Genomic DNA, 23547 nt, shown 5'->3' with positions numbered 1-23547 from the left:
AATGCTAAATAATGTAATTTCTGTCTGTACGGGAGTGCGTATTTGTGTATTGGGGTTGCTGTGTTGACAGACCAGTACTGTTGTTTTGACATAATATCACCGTCACTGTAGGACGGAATGAATGAACAACAATTAAAACAAAATGGTAAACGATTGTAAGTTACCAGTACCGAAGTATTCACATGGTTAGCTGGTAAGCTTAGTGCTTTGTAAATGAAATACCTATCAAAGAATCAATAACCTCATTTTTTTCTGATAAAGCCCCTTATTCTCTTTAGCTTTCAGCTCCGTTCTTCAAAAGGCGTGGTTATGTGGCTCTGACGTTGCCTGTTATGTGGCTCCACTACCATTTGCATTGAAATGCAATGGAAAGGCTCAGCTGCAGACACAGTCAGGCAAACATACCAACAGCTAACCAGTGGCATAATCCAATTAAGCCTTTCTGTTAAATTAAACCACAGAGATTTAAAGTATTCTGGTTCTTAATTATTTTCAATCCTGGATGGGTGAACACCAGATGATGACTTTGTCTGCAAGGTCATTTCCACCTTTACTGATGCAGAATCTTGCCATTCCAAGGTACAGTACATCAAGGATCAAGGTAGGCATTGCATTGCATGATCTTTTTTTATTATTCCAGACAAAAAAGTACCAAGTTGTTGTTGGTAATTCAAATTTTTATATACTTAATTTTCGATAAAAAGGTTATATATTTCAACATTTCTAGAGATCACTTTACTGTTTTTTTGTTTTTGTTTTTTTAAATTCCGACACAATAGGCTACAGTTTATTATTATTATTATTATTATTATTATTATTATTATTTATTTATTTATTTATTTATTTATTTATTTATTGACGTTTTGATTCAGTTTCCTCTCTGCTCCGTGTACCGTCTCCCTGCTTTTTCAAATAGCCAACACACACTGCAAAAGGGTTACACAAGACAGAGCAAATAACGTGGGCTAGGTGTTATGTCTGCCTCCTGAGTTGACTATAGTGCATTGATAAGGATTGAGGTAAATGTGTATAATAGACAAAAACAAAAACAAATATTGCTGATTATATATATATATATATATATATATATATATATATATATATATATATATATATATATATATATATATATATACGTGTGTGTGTGTGTGTGTGTGTGGACTTTAGGCAATGTCAGTGATTTGTTCAGATTTGTAAACACTCAAGAGTCAGGATTTCGTCAGGCACGGACAAAAATAACTATTTTGCGATTTGAGCATTTACAAATTAACAAATTGCGAAATGTAAAATACCAAACAAGCAAAGAACGAAACAGAAAAGAAGAGACAGCGATATACGAAATGTGCTTTGAGCAAATGCACAGTTCCCGAACAGATTTTGAAGATGCTGCTCAATCTCTGAATAGCAATTGACTGCGGGGTGTTAAACATGTACGTCAAGTGAAATACAAACGTTTCAATAGAATCTTTTTTTGTATTGAATGAACATAGAATCAATAAATTATATTTATGAGATGCATGTCATTGATTAATTATGTATGTATTTATTATTTATGCAGGAGGTTAACCCATTGAGACCGACCGTGGCGTCATTTGCAAGGGTCGTGGTAAGTAATTTAGGAGGATAGTGACCTTAAACATTAAACTTCAAGCGAGTTTGAAATAACGTTCGTAATGTTCTCGTCTTGTTATTTAGAAAATACAGTTAGAGAAAAAAATAAAATAAAAATTGATTGTTTTATTCATATTATAAGACTAATGTGTAGTATACACAGCTAAAATGACCAGATTTTTAAGTCCTTAAACTGGGACAGTATAAAATATTTGAATAGCTTCCAACTTAAAAGATACAACGAAGCTGTAGGATTTTTATTTTCACTTTGGCAATGTTTGATCTAATATCATATTGAAAGTGAATGCAGACTCATGGTGATCTTCAGAGTGCAATCTTTTACTTTCAAAAACTTTTTTTTCTGTTAATAAATTATCTTATTGTCTTTCTAATTTAATGTCTACACAACAAGTATATTTATTACATTACACAATAGCAATTCAATAATATCAAATCCCGAGATTCTATTTTATTGCTGATTACTGCTGCAAATCTAGTCCCTTTTCTGCCTAAGAAACTGCATCTAGTCCCTTTTCTGGCTAAGAAACTGCATCTTCACTCTCTGATTTCCACTTTCCATCTCTCTCTCTCTCTCTCTCTCTCTCTCTCTCTCTCTCTCTCTCTCTCTCTCTCTCTCTCTCTCTCTCTCTCTCTCTCTCTCTCTCTCTCTTTCTCTCTCTCTCTCTCTCTGCTATCCTCCAGTGTCCAATCTGCAAACCAGGCCCTACCTGTATGAAAGCATTACATATCTCAATATTTCTGTTTATTAAATGGTTACTTCATAGAATATATTTTTTTCAAAATATTTATTTTCTTACCATTTAATATGATATGGTATTTGTTCTGTATATTTTTTTCTATTGCAGTTTCTGCTTGGATCATTAATGTGCCATGATTAATAGATACTAGGATTTCTTTTCAGCCACTTTCTACTATTAAACAATTACTGTTAAAGGTGATGAAATGTGTTAAATATCCTATCTTTTGACTGTGTGCAATAAGTGAAGCCCACTAAATCAGCTTCTCCGAGTTTTGTTCAGAAGCTGCCCTGAATGCAGAAACAGGAATTTCCTTCTGAAGTAGTTATTAAGTCTGGTAATTAGTAATCCACGTAGGCAAACCCTTTAAGTTTCTCCGAATAGTTGTATTTCCAAATTCCCCCATTAACATGCTGTAAGCCGACGGGCATCGCTTTAAATTAGATAACTACGTATTTTAAAAGGCTAATTTCTTTGCTGATCTTGGCTGGAGTTTATTTTTCTGAGTAAACAGTATAGGCTGAGAAATGGATCAAGATGTAATAAGATTAAATCATATTCATTTTCTGATCAAATTAAATGTTGTCACTTCTGTATTTACAAAAGGAATACAATTTAATCTTCCTTAATATAAGCATTAAGCATTAGCCTATGTAAAATGCACAGAGAAGTGTTCAGATTGTCTGGAAACGCTTTCTCTTTATCATTGATTGGTACTGAAAAACTGCAGACAAGGCAAGAAATGTCAAAACTAGGCAAGAAATGTCAAAATCAAACTATTTAGTGAAACTTAAAGGGATCGAGCCCACCCCAGCCCCCAGTAATTCGAGCCCTGACATTTGCCTCTTTTGAAGGAAAAGCATTTTTTTATCAGTGTTGTTTTTCTTCTATTAAACTAATAGATCTGATAATGTAAAATACTAATAAAATACCTTATATAGCTATCACATGTATGCAACAGATAGCATTAATCTTTGTCTCTATTTTTTTCTTAAAATTTACAGGATAAACTATACTTCTTCTATAACACATTTAACACAGAAATAAAAATAAGGGCTCACCAAATTAAAAAGAGATGTATCCTGACTCTAGGCAGCTTATTTAGATATGTTTTAAAGAAGAAAGGTAAAATGAAACAAGGACATGATTCTTTTTTTGTAATTGTTTTAAACTATTTGTATCATATACAGCACTCAACTATCAATGTAAAGACTTTTTTTAAAGTAATTAAATTGGCACCTGGAGACCTGAAACTATTGTATTTCATTATTGCTAAAAACAACATAAACTGAAACTTGTCAAATATTTTTTACATGAATTTCATAAATGTGAAAATAACTAATTAATAAATTATTTTGTATTATTCACTATCATACGTTTCTTAGAGGGTACCTGTGGTGAAAGTGAATATAGACTTATTTCAAAAGAAAATATGTTTTCAAATACTTTAACGTATTTTACAGCCCCTCCTATTGTTGTGATTTTAATGCACAAAGTGTTCAAACCACGACAAGCTTCAGTGCACTGCGTTGTAAACTTGGCACGGTGATGTCACATGACAGCGTTGATTTCCGCAATTGTCGCCTATAGCTACACACGAAGCAAAGACGTTTGCACACAGATATACAAATATCATGGATGAAGAGAATAATTCCAGCACAATACAATGGTACCTGTATGAGCCGTTACTGTTAGACTACAGTAGCCTAACCTCTTCGGGCAGTGAGAGCGATGATTCAGACGAGGATAGCTGCCAGTTCGTTTTAGCAGCAGTCAGTGGATAAACCCACCCGCAATTCTCTGTGATTGGTTTCAAATATGAACGTTGACTGTTCAGTAATTCTCCAGATTTGCACGCCGCTGTACAGCCGCTTTTTAATGCTACTGTCCATTCAACCTTCTCTTTAGTCACATCAAGTGTCATTGTACTGTATTAAGTTAGATATGGTAGTAACACAGCAGTCTGCATGAAAATACAATATGCTGTTACCAGCGCGACAATGCTCTGGGGAAAAAAATTGGACAAAATGAGAGTTCCAAAAAAGATTCTGGGGACACTGGGGCCAGTGTTCCAAAAGTGGGACTGTCCTGTCCAAAACGGGACATCTGCTCACCTTATACACAGCATTTAAACTGCAAAATCAAATGTCAATCCATGTTTGTCTAATCACTGTTTTTAAGCGAAAGAAAGAAAGAAAGAAAGAAAGAAAGAAAGAAAGAAAAGTATGGTTAAAAACATTTAATATTCTCATAAATCATAGGAAGGGGTGAACTACCACTTTTTAGAAAACAGGTTTTGCAGACCCGATCAGCACCAGACAACAAGAAAACCTTCTTACAATTTTTTTATATTAGATGATGACAACTTTGCTAAATGAACATTTTCAAAATAAACCATATTGAGAGCTCCACTGCACTGAGTCTCATTTTAAAACAATTTAGATTTAGAAACATACAAATCACTGTATTTTTATTTGTTTTTGTGAGGCATGCAGCTTTGGCATTAGTATTGCACTGAATGCCCTTACACACTTCTTTGTTTGACAAAACTTGTTGCACTTGCAAGAAATTAAGCCTTGCATAGCCCCAGAATTAGCTGCTGCTGCTGTACTGAGAAAGTTTTTCTTTGGGTACTTTGTCCACAGTTAGGAATGAACTATCAGACAATTGAAATTCATTCCGACTGTAAAGGCGCTTCAGAGATCCTCCAGCTGTGGCCAAGTGGTTCAGGCCATCATCCTTGACAATTTTTACAATGGCTAAGACGTTTTCCACCCTTCTTCTATCAACATCTGGAACGCATACAAGAATGTTTTGTCCACCCTCCACTGCTTTCAATTTATTTTAAGTCTACATTCAAAGATCGAAGCCCAGCATTGTAAGATGTAAAGTGTAGTGTGGCATGATTGACTGTTTGGCCCAGGATCTCGCCTTCTGGACTGATAGGAGCCGCCCTCGTTTGAGTATCGTTTGAGTATCGTTTGAGTTCATGTATCCTGCTGGTGTTAATATACCTGATGAAGATACGTTAGTGCACTTGCTACCAGATGCACTTTTACCATATATATATATGTAAAAGTGTAGTCACAGCTTAATAAACCGTTGAATTTCAAGAACCTGCAAAACTTGTGAGCCTGCTTCATTTCCACATAACACTACATTAGTGATCAGAAGTGGGATTATGGCTCGGACACTGCGGAAAATGAAGGTGAGGATCCGTGCTGGGATAGAGATGACACTGCCGCCAGAACGGACTACAGATGGCTGAACGAGGTGAACAAAAATGACTCCTACTCCCTTCCCCTCATCGATGAGTGCCTGGACCTATTAGCAAGGTCGATGTGGTTCTCATCACTGGACCTCAAGAACGGCTACTTTTCGATGGGCAGGGGACTCGGCTGTTCCATGTGATGTCGTTCGGGCTGTGCAACGTCCCAGTGACCTTCAAATGGCTCATGGAGAAGGTTCTGGTCGGCGTCCCCTCCCAAGAATTCCTCGTCTAACTGGACGACCTGCTGGTGCATGGAGCATCCTTCTGCGGAGAGTGCTACGCTGAGTGACCACTGCTGGACTCAGGCTACACCTGGACAAGTGCCACTTCATGAGGGGGGAGGTCACCTTGTTAATTTTGCAGAAATCTTTACTGCACATAACCGGATACTTGAGCTTCAAATCGTACCACGACTCAATATCACTATGGGGGAGGGATTCAGAGCTGTGAGTTTAGTCACGTGTTCGATCAAGACTCTATATTAATAACAGTGCCACAGACCATGAAATCATTGCGCATGGCTGTGCTATTTATATAGCATTTTCGTGAAACGTTATGAATACATCTCAGAATATTCGTTTTTCGTGTTTATTTTTTCGTTTTAGTTTTTCCAGTTTCTATTACTATTTCGTTTAGTTTTCATTAACTGAAAAAACACCCGCTGTCGCAGACAACCCTCCTTCATCCGCAGAGCGATGGCTTGGTTGAGCGGTTTAACTGCACGCTTGCGATCCATCTGGCCATCACCACAAATACTGTTGTAACAGGGCGATGTTACATAAGTGGGTCGTCACTGAATAATACTGAATCAGACGCAGAGCAGTGGGTGTTGACACGTCGTACAGTCCTGCAGATTCAATTACAACACAAGCCCAACGCTAGGGTACCAACAATGGTAATCCTAGCACCGGATTTAATAAAGAAAAGAAAAGAAAACAAAGCTAAAAATAAAAGTTTGCCCACAAATGGCAAGCACTAGTCCCACTAAAAGGAACATTCCGCTCCAGAAACCTGCTACATTACTAACCCTCACTGTACTTATTTTGGGATTAAATCCCCTAAACTGACCTACTGTACGCCTGGGCTGCCAAAGTCCCGGCATCCTCATGGCAACTCCGGCCTATTCAAACGGCCTTGGCTGGGCAATGCCTTCACGAGCACCGTCTTGTCTTGGAGTGGAAGGGCATTGTGTAGTAGTTCTCTCCATGGAGCAGCGTAGCGTAAGCTTTCGCTCAGCGCCCGCCTGTGTAGCTATGGTTTTGCAGTTGCCTCGAACGTTGGCGCTGCTGCCTTCTTAAACAGGCGTAAGCTCTCTGAGCATGCCCCCCCTCAGCCAATCAGGACCTCCCAATCAACTCAGCTCTGGGCACGGCTTCCTGTTTACCAATGCAGCAGTGCAGCTGAACCAGCAACAGGGTCCTCGCTGTCACAACTATGATGTTATACTGCATGACATGTCTCTGTGAATCACAGAATCTGGTATTACTATGTCATCAAAAATAATATGCAGTGTGTACTGTGTATGTATATATATATATATATATATATATATATATATATATATATATATATATATATATATATAAAATCAGTCTGGCAATGGAACGTGAAACAAGCAGCGTGATTGGTCGAGCAATGTTCCAGCTGTCTGTATATTGGATGGATACGGACAGTTGGAGCCTTGTCATATATTCGAAATCACTGCGCTGCCTCACAGAATTTAAAGTAACGGTAGCCATCTTGTTTACAGTTACATATGTACAGCAACTATAAAACTGAGTGACCACTTACCAGCAAAAAAAAAACCCCAAACGTAGTAAGTAGACATGCAGATTTGGATGAAGAACAATTAAATTAGCTGGAAGATAGCAAAATGGAAAAAAATCCAATTTTCTTTTTTAATTGCTTTCTTTCAGGTCTGGCTGAAACAAAAAACAAATTGTCTCAGCTGTGGAAAATGTACATCTTAAGGAAATCTTTATAAAATACTAAGAGATTTCTGTGGGAATGTAAGAAATGCACATGGAGAATAATATAACATTTCAAGCTAGATTAATCGCTGAGCTGGAATAAACCACTGTCTAAATGAAAACAAAACTGGAGAATCTGTCACTATACACACACTCACCCCGTCTTTTTAGCGGCTTGTAAACGCTACAGAAAAACACAAAAAGACACATCTGCACATTATCCAGCCCTTTCCGACACAGACCTCAAAAAATGATTGAAATCCAAGACGGCACTGAATTTATTTTTACCCACTCCCCCTCCATTCTGCTCAAACAACAGCGTCTTGCTCTGAGATGAAAAAAAAAAAATGAAATCAGTGCCGCCTCCTGGTGGATCTTTTCAATGGCAATTTACAGTTCAACCCATATCAAAAATAAACATTTACTTACTTTTGCTAGTTTCAATTAAATTAATTTGCTCAGCTTAACTTAGTGTGTAGTTCAAAGTTATAAATGGCACTACTTTATTGGCATAAGGATATTTAATAAAAAACAAATAATTTTTTTGCCCTAAACATGACTTTTTTTTTCAAATCCATTGTTTGACCTGCATTATAAATTCAATAAGTCCCTTCAGGGTGTCCGTGTATGTCGAATATACAGACTTCTCTGGGGTTGGAGACACTCGACTTCGTGCCTCACAACGCCCCGAGGCGTCCGTATATATTTCACGTATATGGACACCCTGTCGGTCCTTATTGCATACATATATATCATCACATACACTAATGACTAATGCCAAAATGTTTGTTGACTCCACTTACTTAGAATTTAAGATTTTGTTTTGGAAGTTACAGATGAAAAACATTAGCGCCAAATAGCCATAATTTAAGGATGTCAAAAAAAACAGATGATGCAACAAGCATATTAATTGTAACTGCTGTTATTAGCAGACCAGTTACATAGCCCTTAGTTGAGCATCAGGCATACATAGTTCTCTCCAGAACTAAATATATAACCACCTCTATTGGCACTGCTTAGGTATAAAAGTACTACTATTTCATCATGCCTCAAAGGAGTTGGTTCTTTTATATGAGTGATTGAGAGCACTGGAGAATGGAGACCTCAATCTGCCAAATCTGCTTACTGTAAGTCCTAAAATTGCCCCAACATACATATAAAATATGGCTTGGAGCAGCTGTTCTTCAATATAAGACAGCTATTTATGAGGCAGACTGCATGCCTCTATAGTTTTATGATGTTATATAAAAAGACTTTTAGATGTTGAGTTTTTAAGCGGGAATTCATTTGCAGAGATTGACAGATGTGAGTATTCTGAGGTATGGCTTGTGGTGTTTAAAGGGAATAGGAAACACTTTTTGGTTTGTTTGTAAATGATAAAATAGATGGGAAAGCAATGTAATCTCAGGTGTTTTTGTATTGTTTTTGATGTGTATATGTCAAACGAGCTGTTTAAATTCCGCGGGCTCTCAAACTGTAATCCGCCATTGCTGGAAATCGCTCCTGTGACGTCACTAGTTGGAGAAGTATGTGAAGTGTGTGAAGTAAGTGGTTTCTCTAATGCAAATTGTTTGGAAAATGTCACATTTTAACATTAGATTCAGTGCTTTGTAAGTACATTATATACAATCTACATTTAGCTTTTACATGAGTTGTCCAGTTACCAAATGTCCATAGTACTTAGTAGTAAAGTAAATGCATTTGGAATCTGAATCCTTTCTTTCAGTAGGGCCTATTTGGTGCTCTATGATTGGCTGAAATTCATAAGGCACTGGAAAGTTTTTACCAATGGATTGTAGCTCTTCAAAGTCTGATGAAGAACGGTCACTTCCCATGTCGGAGTGCTCTGTGAGATTTGCCATCTTTGTTTACAAACCTGCCGGTCGAGCTCTCCAACCAGTGACTTCACAGGAAATCTCAATATGGCGGAACACATCAAAATCTAATTCACTGAAGAACTGTATTGTCACTACGAGCACTAGAGCACACACTGTGGACTTGTGTTTGTGTCTGTGTTACGTGTGGGTGAATAAGAACGGGGCTGTGTATTATTTCGGGACCAACCCGTGGATTGTAAACAGAGCAATACACGCCGCTGTATTGCCTGTTAACATTTATATTGTTTACTGCTGTTTTGCCATCAGGCAATTGTATTATAAAAAGTCACGTTTTGATAATCGTATTTGTTCCATAAAAAAGTACATTTGTTGTAACCTCCCGCCAAATACCAGAAACTGTTAATGAAGTATACTTCAATGACTTTACAACTATTTCTCTTCTTCATGTATACAAGCCATTCTATGACAAAGCTAAAAATACAAACCATTCTATGACAGTGCTAAAAATTCCCTTTCATTATACCCCCGGGTATGCTCTTCTAGTTTATAAACAAAATATTCAGTATTTTTTGTAATTGCCTGTGATGGAGAGGCCCACCTCCTATGTATATTTGTCCGCTGTTTATTATGATTGATTATATTATTATGATTTATTGTATTATATATGACAGCAGAAAGCCTGTAATGTTATTATTTGCGGTGTGGACGAAAAGTCGCTGCCATTTGTACTGAATTAGCTGACAGTCATGCAGACTAATTTAAACCCGTGTAGAATGCGACCATCTCCGGATTGATTGATTGTTGTTAATCTGGAGATGGTTGCATATAAATGGAGACCCACAGCTTTTGCAAGGGGGGAGTGGAGAACAGAGATGTGTCTGTCTGAAGAGAGATAGACTGGAAATACAATTGCTATCCTACAAACCTTACTTGCCTACTCACCTTCCTGAAGGGTACGCGTTTTCATTCGTTTTGTGTTCTGTTATAGTGTTTGTTTACTTTGGCCAATGCGCCCTTTTGTTTTGTGTTTATTTAAAGTGTATTATTGTTTAATAAATAGTGAGCGCCGTAGCGTCTCATATTTACCCCACAGTTGCCGTGTGTGTGTGTGTGTGTGTTGCCTTTACTTCCTGGTCTGATGTCACCCACTGCAGCCAACTTGCCACATATGGAGTCAGAAGGGGGATAAACAACGCCTCCATGAATCAGACCAGGGAGTGCTGTAGGTATTATTTTCTAAAAGTGTTTATTATTTTTTTTAAGAAAAAAAAGTGTGTTATGAAGAAACTGCCCCCTCCTCCAGGAATAGGAAGAGAAGAAGCACCAGTTTCCAGCACAAGAGGGAGAAGTCCTGCTGTCTCCAGCATGAGAGGGGGAAGCCCCGCTGTCTCCAGCGCGAGACGGAGGAGACACACCTACCCCAGTGACCGAAGGAGCACTGCACCAGTTCCCCTCGAGCGAAGGAGAGCCACACCAGTCCCCTGAGACCGAGGGAGAGCCGTATCAGTCCCCAGTGCTAGAGGGAGACTACCTGCTGCTCTTGCCTCCACTGCTAGAGGGAGACTACACGCTGGTCCCACCTTCACCGCCAGGAGACTACCCGCTACTCCCGCCTTCGCCACCAGTAGGAGACTACCCCCGGCTCCCACCTCCACCGCTAGAGGGAGACTACCTGCTGCTCTCATTTCCACCACCAGAGGGAGACTATCCGCTGCTTCCACCTTCGCCGCCAGGAGACTACCTGCTGCTCCCGTCTTCGTCGCCAGGGGGAGACTACCCGCTGCTCCTGCCTCCACCGCCAGAGGGAGACTACACGCTGCTCCCGCCTCCACCGCTAGAGGGAGATTACCTGCTGCTCCTGCCTCCACTGCCAGAGGGAGACTACTACTTATTTACTTTGGTCAATGTGCCCTTTTGCTTTGTGTTTATGTAGAGTGTATTATTGTTTAATAAATAGTGAACGCCGTAGCGTCTCATATTTACCCCGCAGTTGCCGTGTGTGTTGCCTTTACTTCCTGGTCTGACGTCACCCATTACAGCCAACTTGCCACATAGCCACATTCTTATTTCAGATTTTTTATTTTTTTATTTATTTTCATTGTTAATTAAGGAAAAGGGTAAAAAGCACACACTGAATGATTACGCACATACTGGTATTAGGCACTGTGGCAAAGTGCCCCGCCCTGTGTGCATTTGTGTGTTCTGTGTTGTGTATATGCGTGCGTATGTTAATGTTGGTGTATAGATTGGTACACGGGATATAAACGGGTCTGTGTTTCACGTGTGTGTAAAGTGTATAATTATATTTAGGCACGAGGATGGCACATCACTTCACGTGCAGATAAAATGTGTATAATGTGTGGCACGGGGTTGCACGTAATGAATTCACGTGCTGGGATTCAAGTGAGTAATTAATTAGTAATTGAATCCCAGCACAACAGTATATATAGATGCACAGTTTCACTCAGTCGGGGTTGGTGTTCGGTGAGTGGAGAACGGGAGAGAGAGAAGGAGAAAAGAAAGTCTAAAGTAAAGTAATTAGTGTTATCTGCTCACCGTGTTTGTCCGTTTGTCTGTTCACTGTTTAGTCCGTTTTGTTTATATGTTTCTTTTGGCGTCAAGTGCCGTGTCCTGTTTTTTGTACTGTTAAACCCTTTTATTTGTTAAATAAACGCTGAGTGCAGCCATTGCACTCAGCTCCTCATCACCACCGTCTCTGTCTGTGTATTCCTGTCTGGTCTGACGCCACCCACTCTGGCCGTCTTTGTGACACGTGGTGTCATCGTGGGATAGCCGCGCCTCCAAGCGTCAGACCAGGAGGGGTCTGGGAAAAAAAAAAAAAAAAAAAAAAAAAAAAAGGTCAATGGCAGAAGACGCCATCAAACTGCGGGGCTGGTTCCTAGAGAATGCTGGGCTGGAGGCCCAGTCTCTGCCCATAATCGTCCGGGCCCTGTGGATGATGGACAGTGAGAGATGGGAGGCCTATCAGGAGGAACACACCCCAAACACCTTGGAGGAAGGTGTGGAGTTTCTCCTCAGCTACCTGGAGGCAACGATAAAAGGAACAGCAGCCCAGGTAGCAGGCCCACCAGCAGAGGGTGAGTACCTGCTGTCCCCATCTCCACCAGCAGAGGGTGAGTACCTGCTGTCCCCATCTCCACCAGCAGAGGGTGAGTGCCTGCTGTCCCCATCTCCACCAGCAGAGGGTGAATGCCTGCTGGTTTTGCCTCCACAGCCCAAATGGGAGGAGCCTGAGCATCCACAGCCCAAATGGGAGGAGCCCAAGCGGAAGGAGCCCGAATGTCCTACGCCTGAGTGGGAGGAGCCCGAATGTCCTACGCCTGAGTGGGAGGAGCCCGAACGTCCTACGCCTAAGTGGGAGGAGCCCGAACGTCCTACGCCTGAGTGGGAGGAGCCCGAACGTCCTACGCCTGAGTGGGAGGAGCCCGAACGTCCTACGCCTGAGTGGGAGGAGCCCGAACGTCTTACGCCTGAGTGGGGGGAGCCCGAACGTCCACAGCCCAACAGGGAGGAGTCGGGGCGTCCACAGCCCAACAGGGAGGAGTCGGGGCGTCCACAGCCCAACAGGGAGGAGTCGGGGCGTCCACAGCCCAAAAGGGAGGAGTCGGTGCGTCCACAGCCCAAAGGGAGGCAAGTCGGGGCTTCCACAGCCCTGGGACCCAAGCCACCAGCAGAGGGAAAATGCCTGCTGGTTCAGCCCCAAGAGCCAGAAGGGGAGGAGTTACAGGCTCAACCCCCTGAAAATTTTTGGGGGGGAGAAGGGCAGGATGCTGGTGTCCCCCAGCAGCCTCTCGCTATGCTGCTGAAGGCAGCACGGCGTGCACATGCCCAGCCGCCACAGCAGAGGGAGCCAGCACCGCCAGGAGCAGAGGAGCTGGAGCTGCCTCTGCCTCCACCACCTCCAGGAGCAGAGGAGCAGGAGCTGCCTCTGCCTCCACCACCTCCAGGAGCAGAGGAGCAGGAGCTGCCTCTGCCTCCACCACCTCCAGGAGCAGAGGAGCAGGAGCTGCCTCTGCCTCCGCCACCACCACCGCAAGGAGCAGAGGAGCAGGAGCTGCCTCTGCCTCCGCCACCACCACCGCAAGGAGCAGAGGAGCAGGAGCTGCCTCTGCCTCCGCCACCACCACCGCAAGGAGCAGAGGAGCAGGAGCTGCCTCTGCCTCCGCCACCACCACCGCAAGGAGCAGAGGAGCTGGAGCTGCCTCTGCCTCCACCACCGCCAGGAGCAGAGGAGCTGGAGCTGCCTCTGCCTCCACCACCGCCAGGAGCAGAGGAGCTGGAGCTGCCTCTGCCTCCACCACCGCCCGGAGCAGAGGAGCAGGAGCTGTCTCTGCTGCCCGTACCTCCGCAGGGAGTACGGTGGCCGGAGCCACAGAAAGGGGAGCTGCCGGCCACGAAGAAGGGGGATGAGGTCTGGAGACCACTTTCCCCAGCAGCAGTTTCGCTGCAGGAGTTCTTGTGGCCGGAGCCCCACAGGAGGGAGCTGCCGGCTATGAAGAAGGGGGAGGTCGGGGGACCACCTGCCCCCGCAGCTTTTTCGCTGCAGGACGGGACCAGCATGCTGTCAGCCGTGCCACTACCGGCAGGGGAGCTGACAGCATGTCCAGCCATGGGCCCACTAAAGCCTCCCTTCCCAGCCCGAGACTTTGGCCTGGACTGCTGGGTATTTAAGGGGGGAGGTGGCCGTTGAGGCCATGTGTGCTGCGCACAAGGGGGGGTATATGTGGCAAAGTGCCCCGCCCTGTGTGCATTTGTGTGTTCTGTGTTGTGTATATGCGTGCGTATGTTAATGTTGGTGTATAGATTGGTACACGGGATATAAACGGGTCTGTGTTTCACGTGTGTGTAAAGTGTATAATTATATTTAGGCACGAGGATGGCACATCACTTCACGTGCAGATAAAATGTGTATAATGTGTGGCACGGGGTTGCACGTAATGAATTCACGTGCTGGGATTCAAGTGAGTAATTAATTAGTAATTGAATCCCAGCACAACAGTATATATAGATGCACAGTTTCACTCAGTCGGGGTTGGTGTTCGGTGAGTGGAGAACGGGAGAGAGAGAAGGAGAAAAGAAAGTCTAAAGTAAAGTAATTAGTGTTATCTGCTCACCGTGTTTGTCCGTTTGTCTGTTCACTGTTTAGTCCGTTTTGTTTATATGTTTCTTTTGGCGTCAAGTGCCGTGTCCTGTTTTTTGTACTGTTAAACCCTTTTATTTGTTAAATAAACGCTGAGTGCAGCCATTGCACTCAGCTCCTCATCACCACCGTCTCTGTCTGTGTATTCCTGTCTGGTCTGACGCCACCCACTCTGGCCGTCTTTGTGACAGGCACATACAAATAATAAGTTGTTCACAGCTTTAATGATTCAGTTCAGACCAGCATTTTAAACAGTCGATACCAAAATCCCAAGTGGTTTCTGCAAGAGTACTTTAACCCTTTGCGGTCCAATTTCGGACCCTGTCCGACATCATCAAAAAGACGCAAAAAACAGGTTTCTAGTCGTTTATTCTCCGGAAAAAGCCAAGAAAACCATTCAATGGCCGACTGGGAGCGACAGAAGCCGAGACAAGCCGAAAAAAAAGAAAAAAAGGGCGTATCTCATGAATAGTCATACTTGCCCCTGGCATCAGATAACAGCGGCCATAAGGAAACAAGCTGCCTGCTAATGCATCAGCACTCAGGGAATATCACGGACATTTGCAGGGCTTTTTTCAGATGTTATAGTAATAAAATAATGACTTGGATCGCATTATTGAGGAGTTTGGTGATAAAACGAGTGATCAGGAGATGAGTGATCTGTATGTATGACTATTATTATTATTATTTATTTCTTAGCATATGTGAAAGCTATAGCGAACGAAAGGGTGGGGCGGGGCTGGAGATGCCTAGTGAGTGCTTTGTTAATATGCAGGGCCTTTTAAACCAGTTTGACTGTGGAAAAAAATACTTTTAAACAGCGCGTCTAAAATTAACTGCGCGTGTGAAAATAAATTGAACCTGACGCGCCTGACACACACTTAATAAATGGACTGCAAAGGGTTAAAAACTGAAAATCCAGGCCTAAAATAGTATCATTGGGATTCGCTAGAGCATGGTCTGTTAATGTTATCCTCCAGGAGTCCCTCAGCCTTCAAAGGGAAATAAAACAGTATGATCTAAACTGAAACTAAGATTTACATTTTGTTAATTATTTTCCCTTACAATATGAATAAATATAACAGTATTCTTAAAATATTTCTAATGATGAAAACCCTAGCTATTGGGATATAGTTATAGGAGGTGTTCATGCATGTTTTCTTTTTTAACTGTATTTTGGGAACCCCTAATGCAATGGTAATGAAACTTGAACTGGACATTCCTTAGCACAAGTTCTTCTCTGTATCATAATATTATGGGCTCATGAAAGTTATACCTTTAGAGGCATGAATATTTTTTTTAGCCAGAAGACCGTTAAAGTATGCAACAGTATTATTTTGTCTACTATCAGGAGCTAATAAACTATCAATTTCTCAAAATAAAACCTACTATGTACCTTTTTTTTGACCATAACAAGTCCTAACATGCTGCAGAGTTGTTGTGCAAAGGGATAGGGTTTCTCTCCATGGAGATACAGCTGCCCTTTAAATGCAAGTGCATCGCATAGCACTAATGCATTACTGAAGTTGAAACCATCCTGTGTAGGTCATTAACAACGACTGCTTCTACTGAAATATAAAAAGCTTCTCTTTTTGTTTTTGTTTTAGGTGGTCTAATCCGTTGGACTTAATTTGGCTGGACAAGACTTTACTTCTCTTGTAAACTCTGTAACCCCCACAAAAGGAAACCACCGATATCAGCTGTCAAAGACTTCTGCAAGGAGACAACGCGTTGAAAGGGATTCCAATGGGGACGATGCCTAATCCGCAGAGGACTGTAACAGTTCAAATGGGCACACCTCTCGTAGCAGGAGATCACCAGGGGAACAAGGAGTCTACTGACAACTGGCAAAAACAAACAAGCTCAAATCTAAACAAGACTTGCACGTCCCCAGCTGATCACAGACAGAGTAATGCTTGTTTAATTGAGTCAGACATGACTTCGGCTGATGAGACCCTAAGCTGCGGAAAACAAAGCAGGATGGATATTTGTAATCCAAAAGGAGATAACAGGAAATCACAAATGATAATTCCCAAAGAATTGGACTCAGCCGGAAATTTGAAAAGCTGGTGTAACATTGACCATAACACTGACCGTAACACAGAAGAAAACATGAGGGATAACAACTCCAATCTAACAGTATTGACAGCTTCTCAGAAGGAGGAAGGTTCTACAGCAAGCCAGCCTGCTCCAGTTTACTTACCAAAGACTGATTTACAGGCAAATGACAAAGATATCCCCTCTGATTGTCTCCTTACAAAGCCAAGTATAACGAGCCATGCTGGCATTGTCACAGGTGATGTCATTGCCTTGTCCTTGCAATCAACAAAACGAAAGGATTCTGACATCACTAAAGTGAATCTCTCGGTCTCAGCGGAATTGAAAGCACAGAGCTCCAATATGGCAACAGGTAATGATGTTTCAGAAAAAACTGATGGTGCCAAAAAGAACCAAGAGGAGACAGCTCTAGTGAAACCTCACAAAGAGCTGTCAGAGAGTAAGGCAATACATTCACCAATTGAAGTTCAACAGACTACTTTAAAAGGAGCATTAAACCATGAGTGTATTGAAAAGGACTTAAAGGTCTTGAAGGACTCTGAGAGATCTTCATACAGAGCCACACAGGAAGGCCTGCCAGAGGATATTGTGACTCCTGGAGGACAACAGAAAGGCTTAACACTGGCACAGATGGCAAACCAGGCAGTGTATATCCAGAGCGTTCTGCCAGAATCATCACAAGGCCAAAAAGAGCAAAGGAAGAAATTTAAAGAGGTAGCAACAATGACATTTCCGTCTGAATGCAGTCCCATTGCTAGAAAGAGCTGCCAGGATGTAGAGATCCAAGCTGTTCCCAGTGTTCAGTGCAAATCAGCATCCACTAGCCCATATCTTTTCCCACCAATTATTTGCCCCAACCATTGCTGTGAAGGGAAAGATGATTCTGATCATCTAACAGTTGTGTACCAGATTAAGACTGGGTTGGAGCCATTGAATCCCGTTTACGAAATCACCACAGGAGTAGGTCCATTGAAAGGTCCTAGTGTCATTCAGGATGTACTTTCGAAGACACCTCTTACAAATGCTTTTCAGGCAATTGTGTATCACCCACCAGGAAATGGTATACACAACTTAACTGACCAATCCGAGACAGCTAAAGTGGATGCTGATTTAGCTGAGGCTACCTGTAAAATAACAGTGAATACTCACCATTCCGTATCAACCACTCAAAGTGAACTTGGACCTGGAACAAAGCCCAAGGAAAACACTCTAGAATATAAATGCATTGTAAAAGAGGATGCTTTGCCTTTAAAACCTGTTTACCAAATAAATATAGAGACTCCCAGCCATGCAGACCCTATTCCCAGTATTAAGTTACAGAGTGAGCCATCAAAGACTCAGGAAAACATGAACAAAGCAGACCCTACTGGAGTGAATGATGTATCTTCTGATGGCCTCTCTACTAAACCAAGTACAACCAACCATTCTTGCAGTGCCATTGCTGATGTTACGCCCTTGCCTAACCAGGCAATCAAACTAGATGTTTCTGATACTAAATGCTCTCCCTCAGCAGAGGAAACGAAATTTTGCCCTATAAAATTAGATACTTCAAAGCAAGCACCACCTTCCTCCACTGGGAAAGCTAGTGAATCTGCACAGTCTAAAAGAGATGATCATAATACTGTTCTTTCAGCCAAGCCAAATATTGTCATTGATAGTATGAAGCAATCCATGCAGTCTGAAAATAAATCTAAGGTCAGTAGCAAACCGACACAAGCCCAGAATCTCAAGACTAATTCTAAGCATTCAGACCACAAATCTTCTGGGGCAAAACAAAATTCAGCTCATAGAGAAACTAATTTGGGAAACAAGAAAAATGAGACAAACTCTAAAAGCAAACAGCAAAAGAAATCTAAGGGTGTCCGTGACGTACTGTGGGATGAACAAGGAATGACTTGGGAGGTGTACGGTGCCTCCCTAGACCCTGAATCTCTGGGATTTGCCATCCAGAATCACCTTCAGTGCAAGATCAAAGAGCATGAAAAAAAAATAACACCGCAGACTCAGAGCAGAAAGTCCATTTCCTCAGAGACCTCCACCAGTAAGAAAAATAAAAGGAGGCAGCAGAACATTTTCAGGTCCGTCTTTCAGAATGTCCGACGGCCCAACTGCTGCGTGCGCCCTCGTCCCTCCTCTGTGATAGACTGAACTCGGGTCTGTGCTGGGGTCTAAAATATCTTTTACGTTTCCTTCATCATCTGTAAAATAGTCTCCGTTCACATTGTTTTTTTGAAATAAACAAGTAAATGGGTAAATGGAAATTGGTTAAAAGTGCGATCTAGCCTGAACTGTTTAACCCTTTGCGGTTCTATGTCGGACCTGGTCCGACATTGCAATTATTCCTATCAGGTCCAAAATCCCAAATGGTTTCTGTAAGAGTACTTTAATCCTTTGCGGTCCAATGTCGGACCCTGTCCGACATCATCAAAAAAACGCAGAAAACGGGTTTCTAGTCGTTTTTTCACCTGAAAAAGCCGAGAAAACCATTCAATGGCCAAGTGGGAGCAACAGAAGCCGAGACAAGCCGAAAAAGAAAAGGGCGTATCTCATGAATAGTCATACTTGCCCCTGGCATCAGATAGGGGCGGCCATAGGAAACAAGCTGTCTGTTACTGAATCAGCGCACAGAGAATAACACAGACATTTGCAGAGCTTTTTTGAGATATTATAGTAATAAAATAATGACTTGGATCGCACTATTGAGGAGTTTGGTGATAAAACAAGTGATCAGGAGATGATCGATTGGTATGTACAACTATTATTATTATTATTATTATTTATTTCTTAGCATATGTGAAAACTGTAGCGAACGAAAGGGTGGGGCGGGGCTGGAGATGCCTAGTGAGTGCTTTGCTGATATGCAGGGCCTTTTAAACCCGTTTGACTGTGGAAAAAAATACTTTTAAACAGCGCGTCTAAAATTAACTGCGCGTGTGAAAATAAATTGGACCTGACGCGCCTGACACGCACTTAATAAATGGAATGCAAAGGGTTAATGTAAATTTTACATATAAACAACTTGGGCAACCAGTTGCAAGTTTTTTTGTTTTTTTTTAAACAACTGTAGTAACTTAGTATATGAAAAACACTTTTAAGAAAGATTGTATCATAGAAATCCAGATTACAATAATAATAAAAATGATGTGCAAGTGAATTTGTTACCCCTAACCATCCCAAGGGATTTTATGTATGATAACTTTCACGTTACTGGTAAATAATAAACCATTGCAAAGCATGTGCATTTGTTAAATGTTTTTGAACAGATTTTTTTGAAAGATTTAACTTACATCCTAATTTTAAAAAATCATCAAAGACCATTTCACATTGAGACTCATCTGTGTTGCTTCCAGGTAAAAGTTACCGTTGTTGGTTTATTTTTTGGCTAGACACACCTAAATGGGTCTGATATATTTCAATGTCCATGTTGTGTTTTTTGCTATTGCTACATACCAATCTGACCAATCCAAAACTTGACCTGATTAATTCAAGGTGGTTGGCTGTATTTCAACTCCCAAGTTGTGTTTACCTTTTATTAAAAAAGATACTGCTATAAATCTCTGTGGATTTCATTTTCAATCATTTGAAAGTGTGACCTGGAAGACTTTGAACAAACTATACATTACACAGTACTCACATTCTTATCTGTACCAATTAACACTAGGCTTTTTGTCAAGACACTGATTGAAATCCCAACTGAAGCATTGCACTGAAGGGCAAATAGAAAATGTGATTAAGAGACAGAATTAAAGTGTGTGAAATAAGCTATTAAAAAAAGAAACTTAAAGAAGGGTTGTTCATTTTACATCTGCGTTCCTCATTAATGCATGCTTTATGTCCAGGAGAATATTTAAAGTATGTCAATGATGGGAATGTGAAGTTTCAAAGACGAATAACCTTTTTAAGCGAGGCAAGGTTTGTAAAGATTTATCATGTGGTTCCTCATTAATGCACACTTTATGTCCAGGAGAATATTTAAAGTATGTCAATGATGGGAATGTGAAGTTTCAAAGAGGAATAGCCTTTTTAAGCAAGATTTGTAAAGATTTTATCATGTGGTGCCTCCCCTAGAGAAGTCAGGTCACGGGTGGTGAAAATACAAGTAACTTGTATTTCAAGGACCTATATCGTCTTAACAGTTTTCCTTTTGAAGAGGTCGATTCCATGGAAATAGACTGGTATTTTCTGTGGCTAGTTATTATAGGATAATACTGGCTAGAAATCTTAGTAAAACAGGTTTAGGAAGGAAAGGCATTTGAGTTCACTTTAAAGGTCAATTTGGTATGGTAGGAAATATCAGTCAGCTAATGTATTCCTTATGTTTTAGTTTTGTATTTTGTATCATTTTTTTAGCCATTACATGACTTTTTTTTAGAACTAAAGTACCTCTGTGATCTCAGTGGAGATCTGAGAATCCATTCTAAACTCGTCAGATACATCAGGTACCCCAGAGTGTAACCATTAACCTGAAACACCGCAGTGGGTGTAAGAAGTGCCTCATTAACTCTAAGCATAACAATCTAAGAGCAATATATTTCTTACCCATACCGTGTTTATTAACCCAAGATTTTCTTATGGTCTCCATATCTCCAATCTGTAAAGCTCCTAGGAAGTCATGCTTAGATTTTTTGAGACTTTTTTTTATTTTATTTTTTAAAGCATATGGTAAAGACTTGATTGCTTAGTCTTTTGTTTGACTAAGTAAGTTATTGCTATACAGGTGGCTTGTTAATCGTCTGGACATTGATTTTTATTTCAATGTTTTTTTTTGTTTTGTTTTTTTACTTTTTCTATTTACTTTCAGCATTTCAATATGTTCAATCTGGTGCTATTCAAACAATGCATACTAATCATTATACCAAACATTTAATTGCACCCATTATTGGCTTAATTAACAGGTGTTCCCTATCTTTAGCCATTGATGATGTAGATACCTATAAAATGTGAGGATTCTGGGCTCTCCAGGACCAGGGTTGGATACCCCTGGTCTAGACAATAATACAGTTTTACTGTACATAACTGAGTATGGTTAGTACTGTAATCTTAAAAGACACCACTGTTATGTATTATACTATAGACAGTACTGATACTCAGTTATCATTTAAATCTGTTTTCAATTTGATCTCACATTTCAATGCTATTTTTTAATATATACATTTTAAGCACAGCTAAATCTCACATGCATTTAGGGGGCAAGACGTCGGAGCACTGAGAAAACCTTGTGTTCAATGGAGCTGACAAATGAAAAGCCTTTTTTTATACTTTAAATCAGACAAATTACTTCCTGAATTACATTGATACTTAATACAGCTTCAGTTTGTAAAACTAAACAAATGGATGACAAGAGATTTGCATACAAAGGTGTTATTACCCTTTTAGGATAATATTTTGTGAATAACATTCTTCAATTGAAAATATGCAGTGTTTGTATTATTATTATTATTTTTATTATTATTTTATTTCTTAGCAGACGCTCTTATCTAAGTTACAAGATATCGCATTATTTTTACATACAATTACCCATTTATACAGTTGGGTTTTTATTGGAGCAATCTAGGTAAAGTATCTTGCTCACGGGTACAGAAGCAGTGGCCTCTACCTGGGATTGAACCAACAACCCTCCGGTCAAGAGTCCAGAGCCCTAACCACTACTCCACACTGCTGCCCATGCTGTGAATTTATTTATTTTTTTTGCCCTAGAATGCTTTGTTTGCACATCACATTCTGGTAGGCATAAATATCTAATCTGCTTTCCTTAGCCGACCGTACATAAAAAGATGACCAGGCTGCTCAAGTGTTACTGTTCTTGTGAAAGTAATCAGATAATGTAAAGCACTGGAAAAGTCTCATTCACTGTAAGGTATAATATTTGAACAGTACATGTTTTAATAACACTTTGGGAGTATGGGATGTATTTATATGTGAACTATCTATCATTGCAATATTCTAAAGATCAGACCCCTGTCACTAAATCACTAAAAATTTGTAAAGAGTAAAAAACTGACAATGGACTCTGATGGATACTGATAATCAGCCAACTAGCTATTTGCATTTCATTAACAATCAAGGTCATACCTACAGTTGATCTGATCTAGCCAGCATTTGCAGTTACATATGAATGCCTTTTGCTCTTAACAATCTTTTTGGAAATATTATGATAGAACCATCACATAGCCTCATGTTTTGTAGTCTTCAAGCTTGAATGAAAAGTTTCCTTTTTTATTTTGTAAATTCAGGACTTCATATTCAGTTATATATGGTTGATTACAATAACTTTAGGCACTTCTTAAGTTATATTTATTCAGATAACTGTCACTTGTCACTTGTTTTTCCTGCTCTTGTGTTGTTTACTTCCTTCTGTATCCTGCGATATTCTTCAATACAGTCTGCACATTTTTTAGAGTCACATTTTCCTAACAAACTTTAGATAGAATAATCTGGTGAATTTGGAGAGTCTTTTTCTCAATTTCCTCATGTCTTGCCCATACTGAATACGACAAACATAAATAGTGTTCCCCTGACAAGAAGGTGCTGGCTGTAGGAACATATGTCACCATGAAGTTGAAAGGTTCCCTTTCATTGATGGAATAACAAAATAAATCAATCTCCATCCATGGCCTGCCCGAAAAGTCGTAAATATCTTTGAATTTCGGACCTAATGTAAAAAACATTGAAAGACCACTAGTGTAGTAGACAAGCTGAAGTAACTCTCCACGGGTGGGGTCTTGTACTATGTGACTTATCATACACCCAGAATATTTACTGCAGATGTTACAGTCAACGGAATATAAACTACTGCTGAAAGTACCAAAGAGACTTGAATAGCCCAGGGTCACTCTTAATAAAAGGATTTAGGAATTATTATTGGACATAACACTTACCT

The 23547-nt window shown here is 40.6% G+C and overlaps 1 protein-coding gene across 1 annotated transcript; it reads left to right on the top strand.

Moving 5' to 3' along the window:
• The first annotated feature begins 349 nt into the window (after positions 1-349).
• On the top strand, positions 350-20239 carry LOC117408931 (G protein-regulated inducer of neurite outgrowth 3-like). Its single transcript, XM_034014401.3, has 3 exons — positions 350-601; positions 1559-1606; positions 16217-20239. Exon 3 carries the CDS (start codon positions 16356-16358, stop codon positions 18813-18815), a length of 2460 nt encoding a protein of 819 aa, XP_033870292.3. The 5' UTR covers positions 350-601; positions 1559-1606; positions 16217-16355; the 3' UTR covers positions 18816-20239.
• Positions 20240-23547: the final 3308 nt, after the last annotated feature.

This window comes from Acipenser ruthenus, chromosome 2 (genome assembly GCF_902713425.1).
Source record: "Acipenser ruthenus chromosome 2, fAciRut3.2 maternal haplotype, whole genome shotgun sequence".
Taxonomy (NCBI): domain Eukaryota; kingdom Metazoa; phylum Chordata; class Actinopteri; order Acipenseriformes; family Acipenseridae; genus Acipenser; species Acipenser ruthenus.
The sequence above is the reverse complement of the archived record's forward strand: the minus strand, read 5'-3'. Positions and strand labels throughout refer to the sequence as shown.

What these genes read in the sequence shown, in the direction of transcription:
- LOC117408931 (XM_034014401.3), top strand. Translation starts at nt 16,356, where the DNA reads ATGGGGACGATGCCTAATCCGCAGAGGACTGTAACAGTTCAAATGGGC.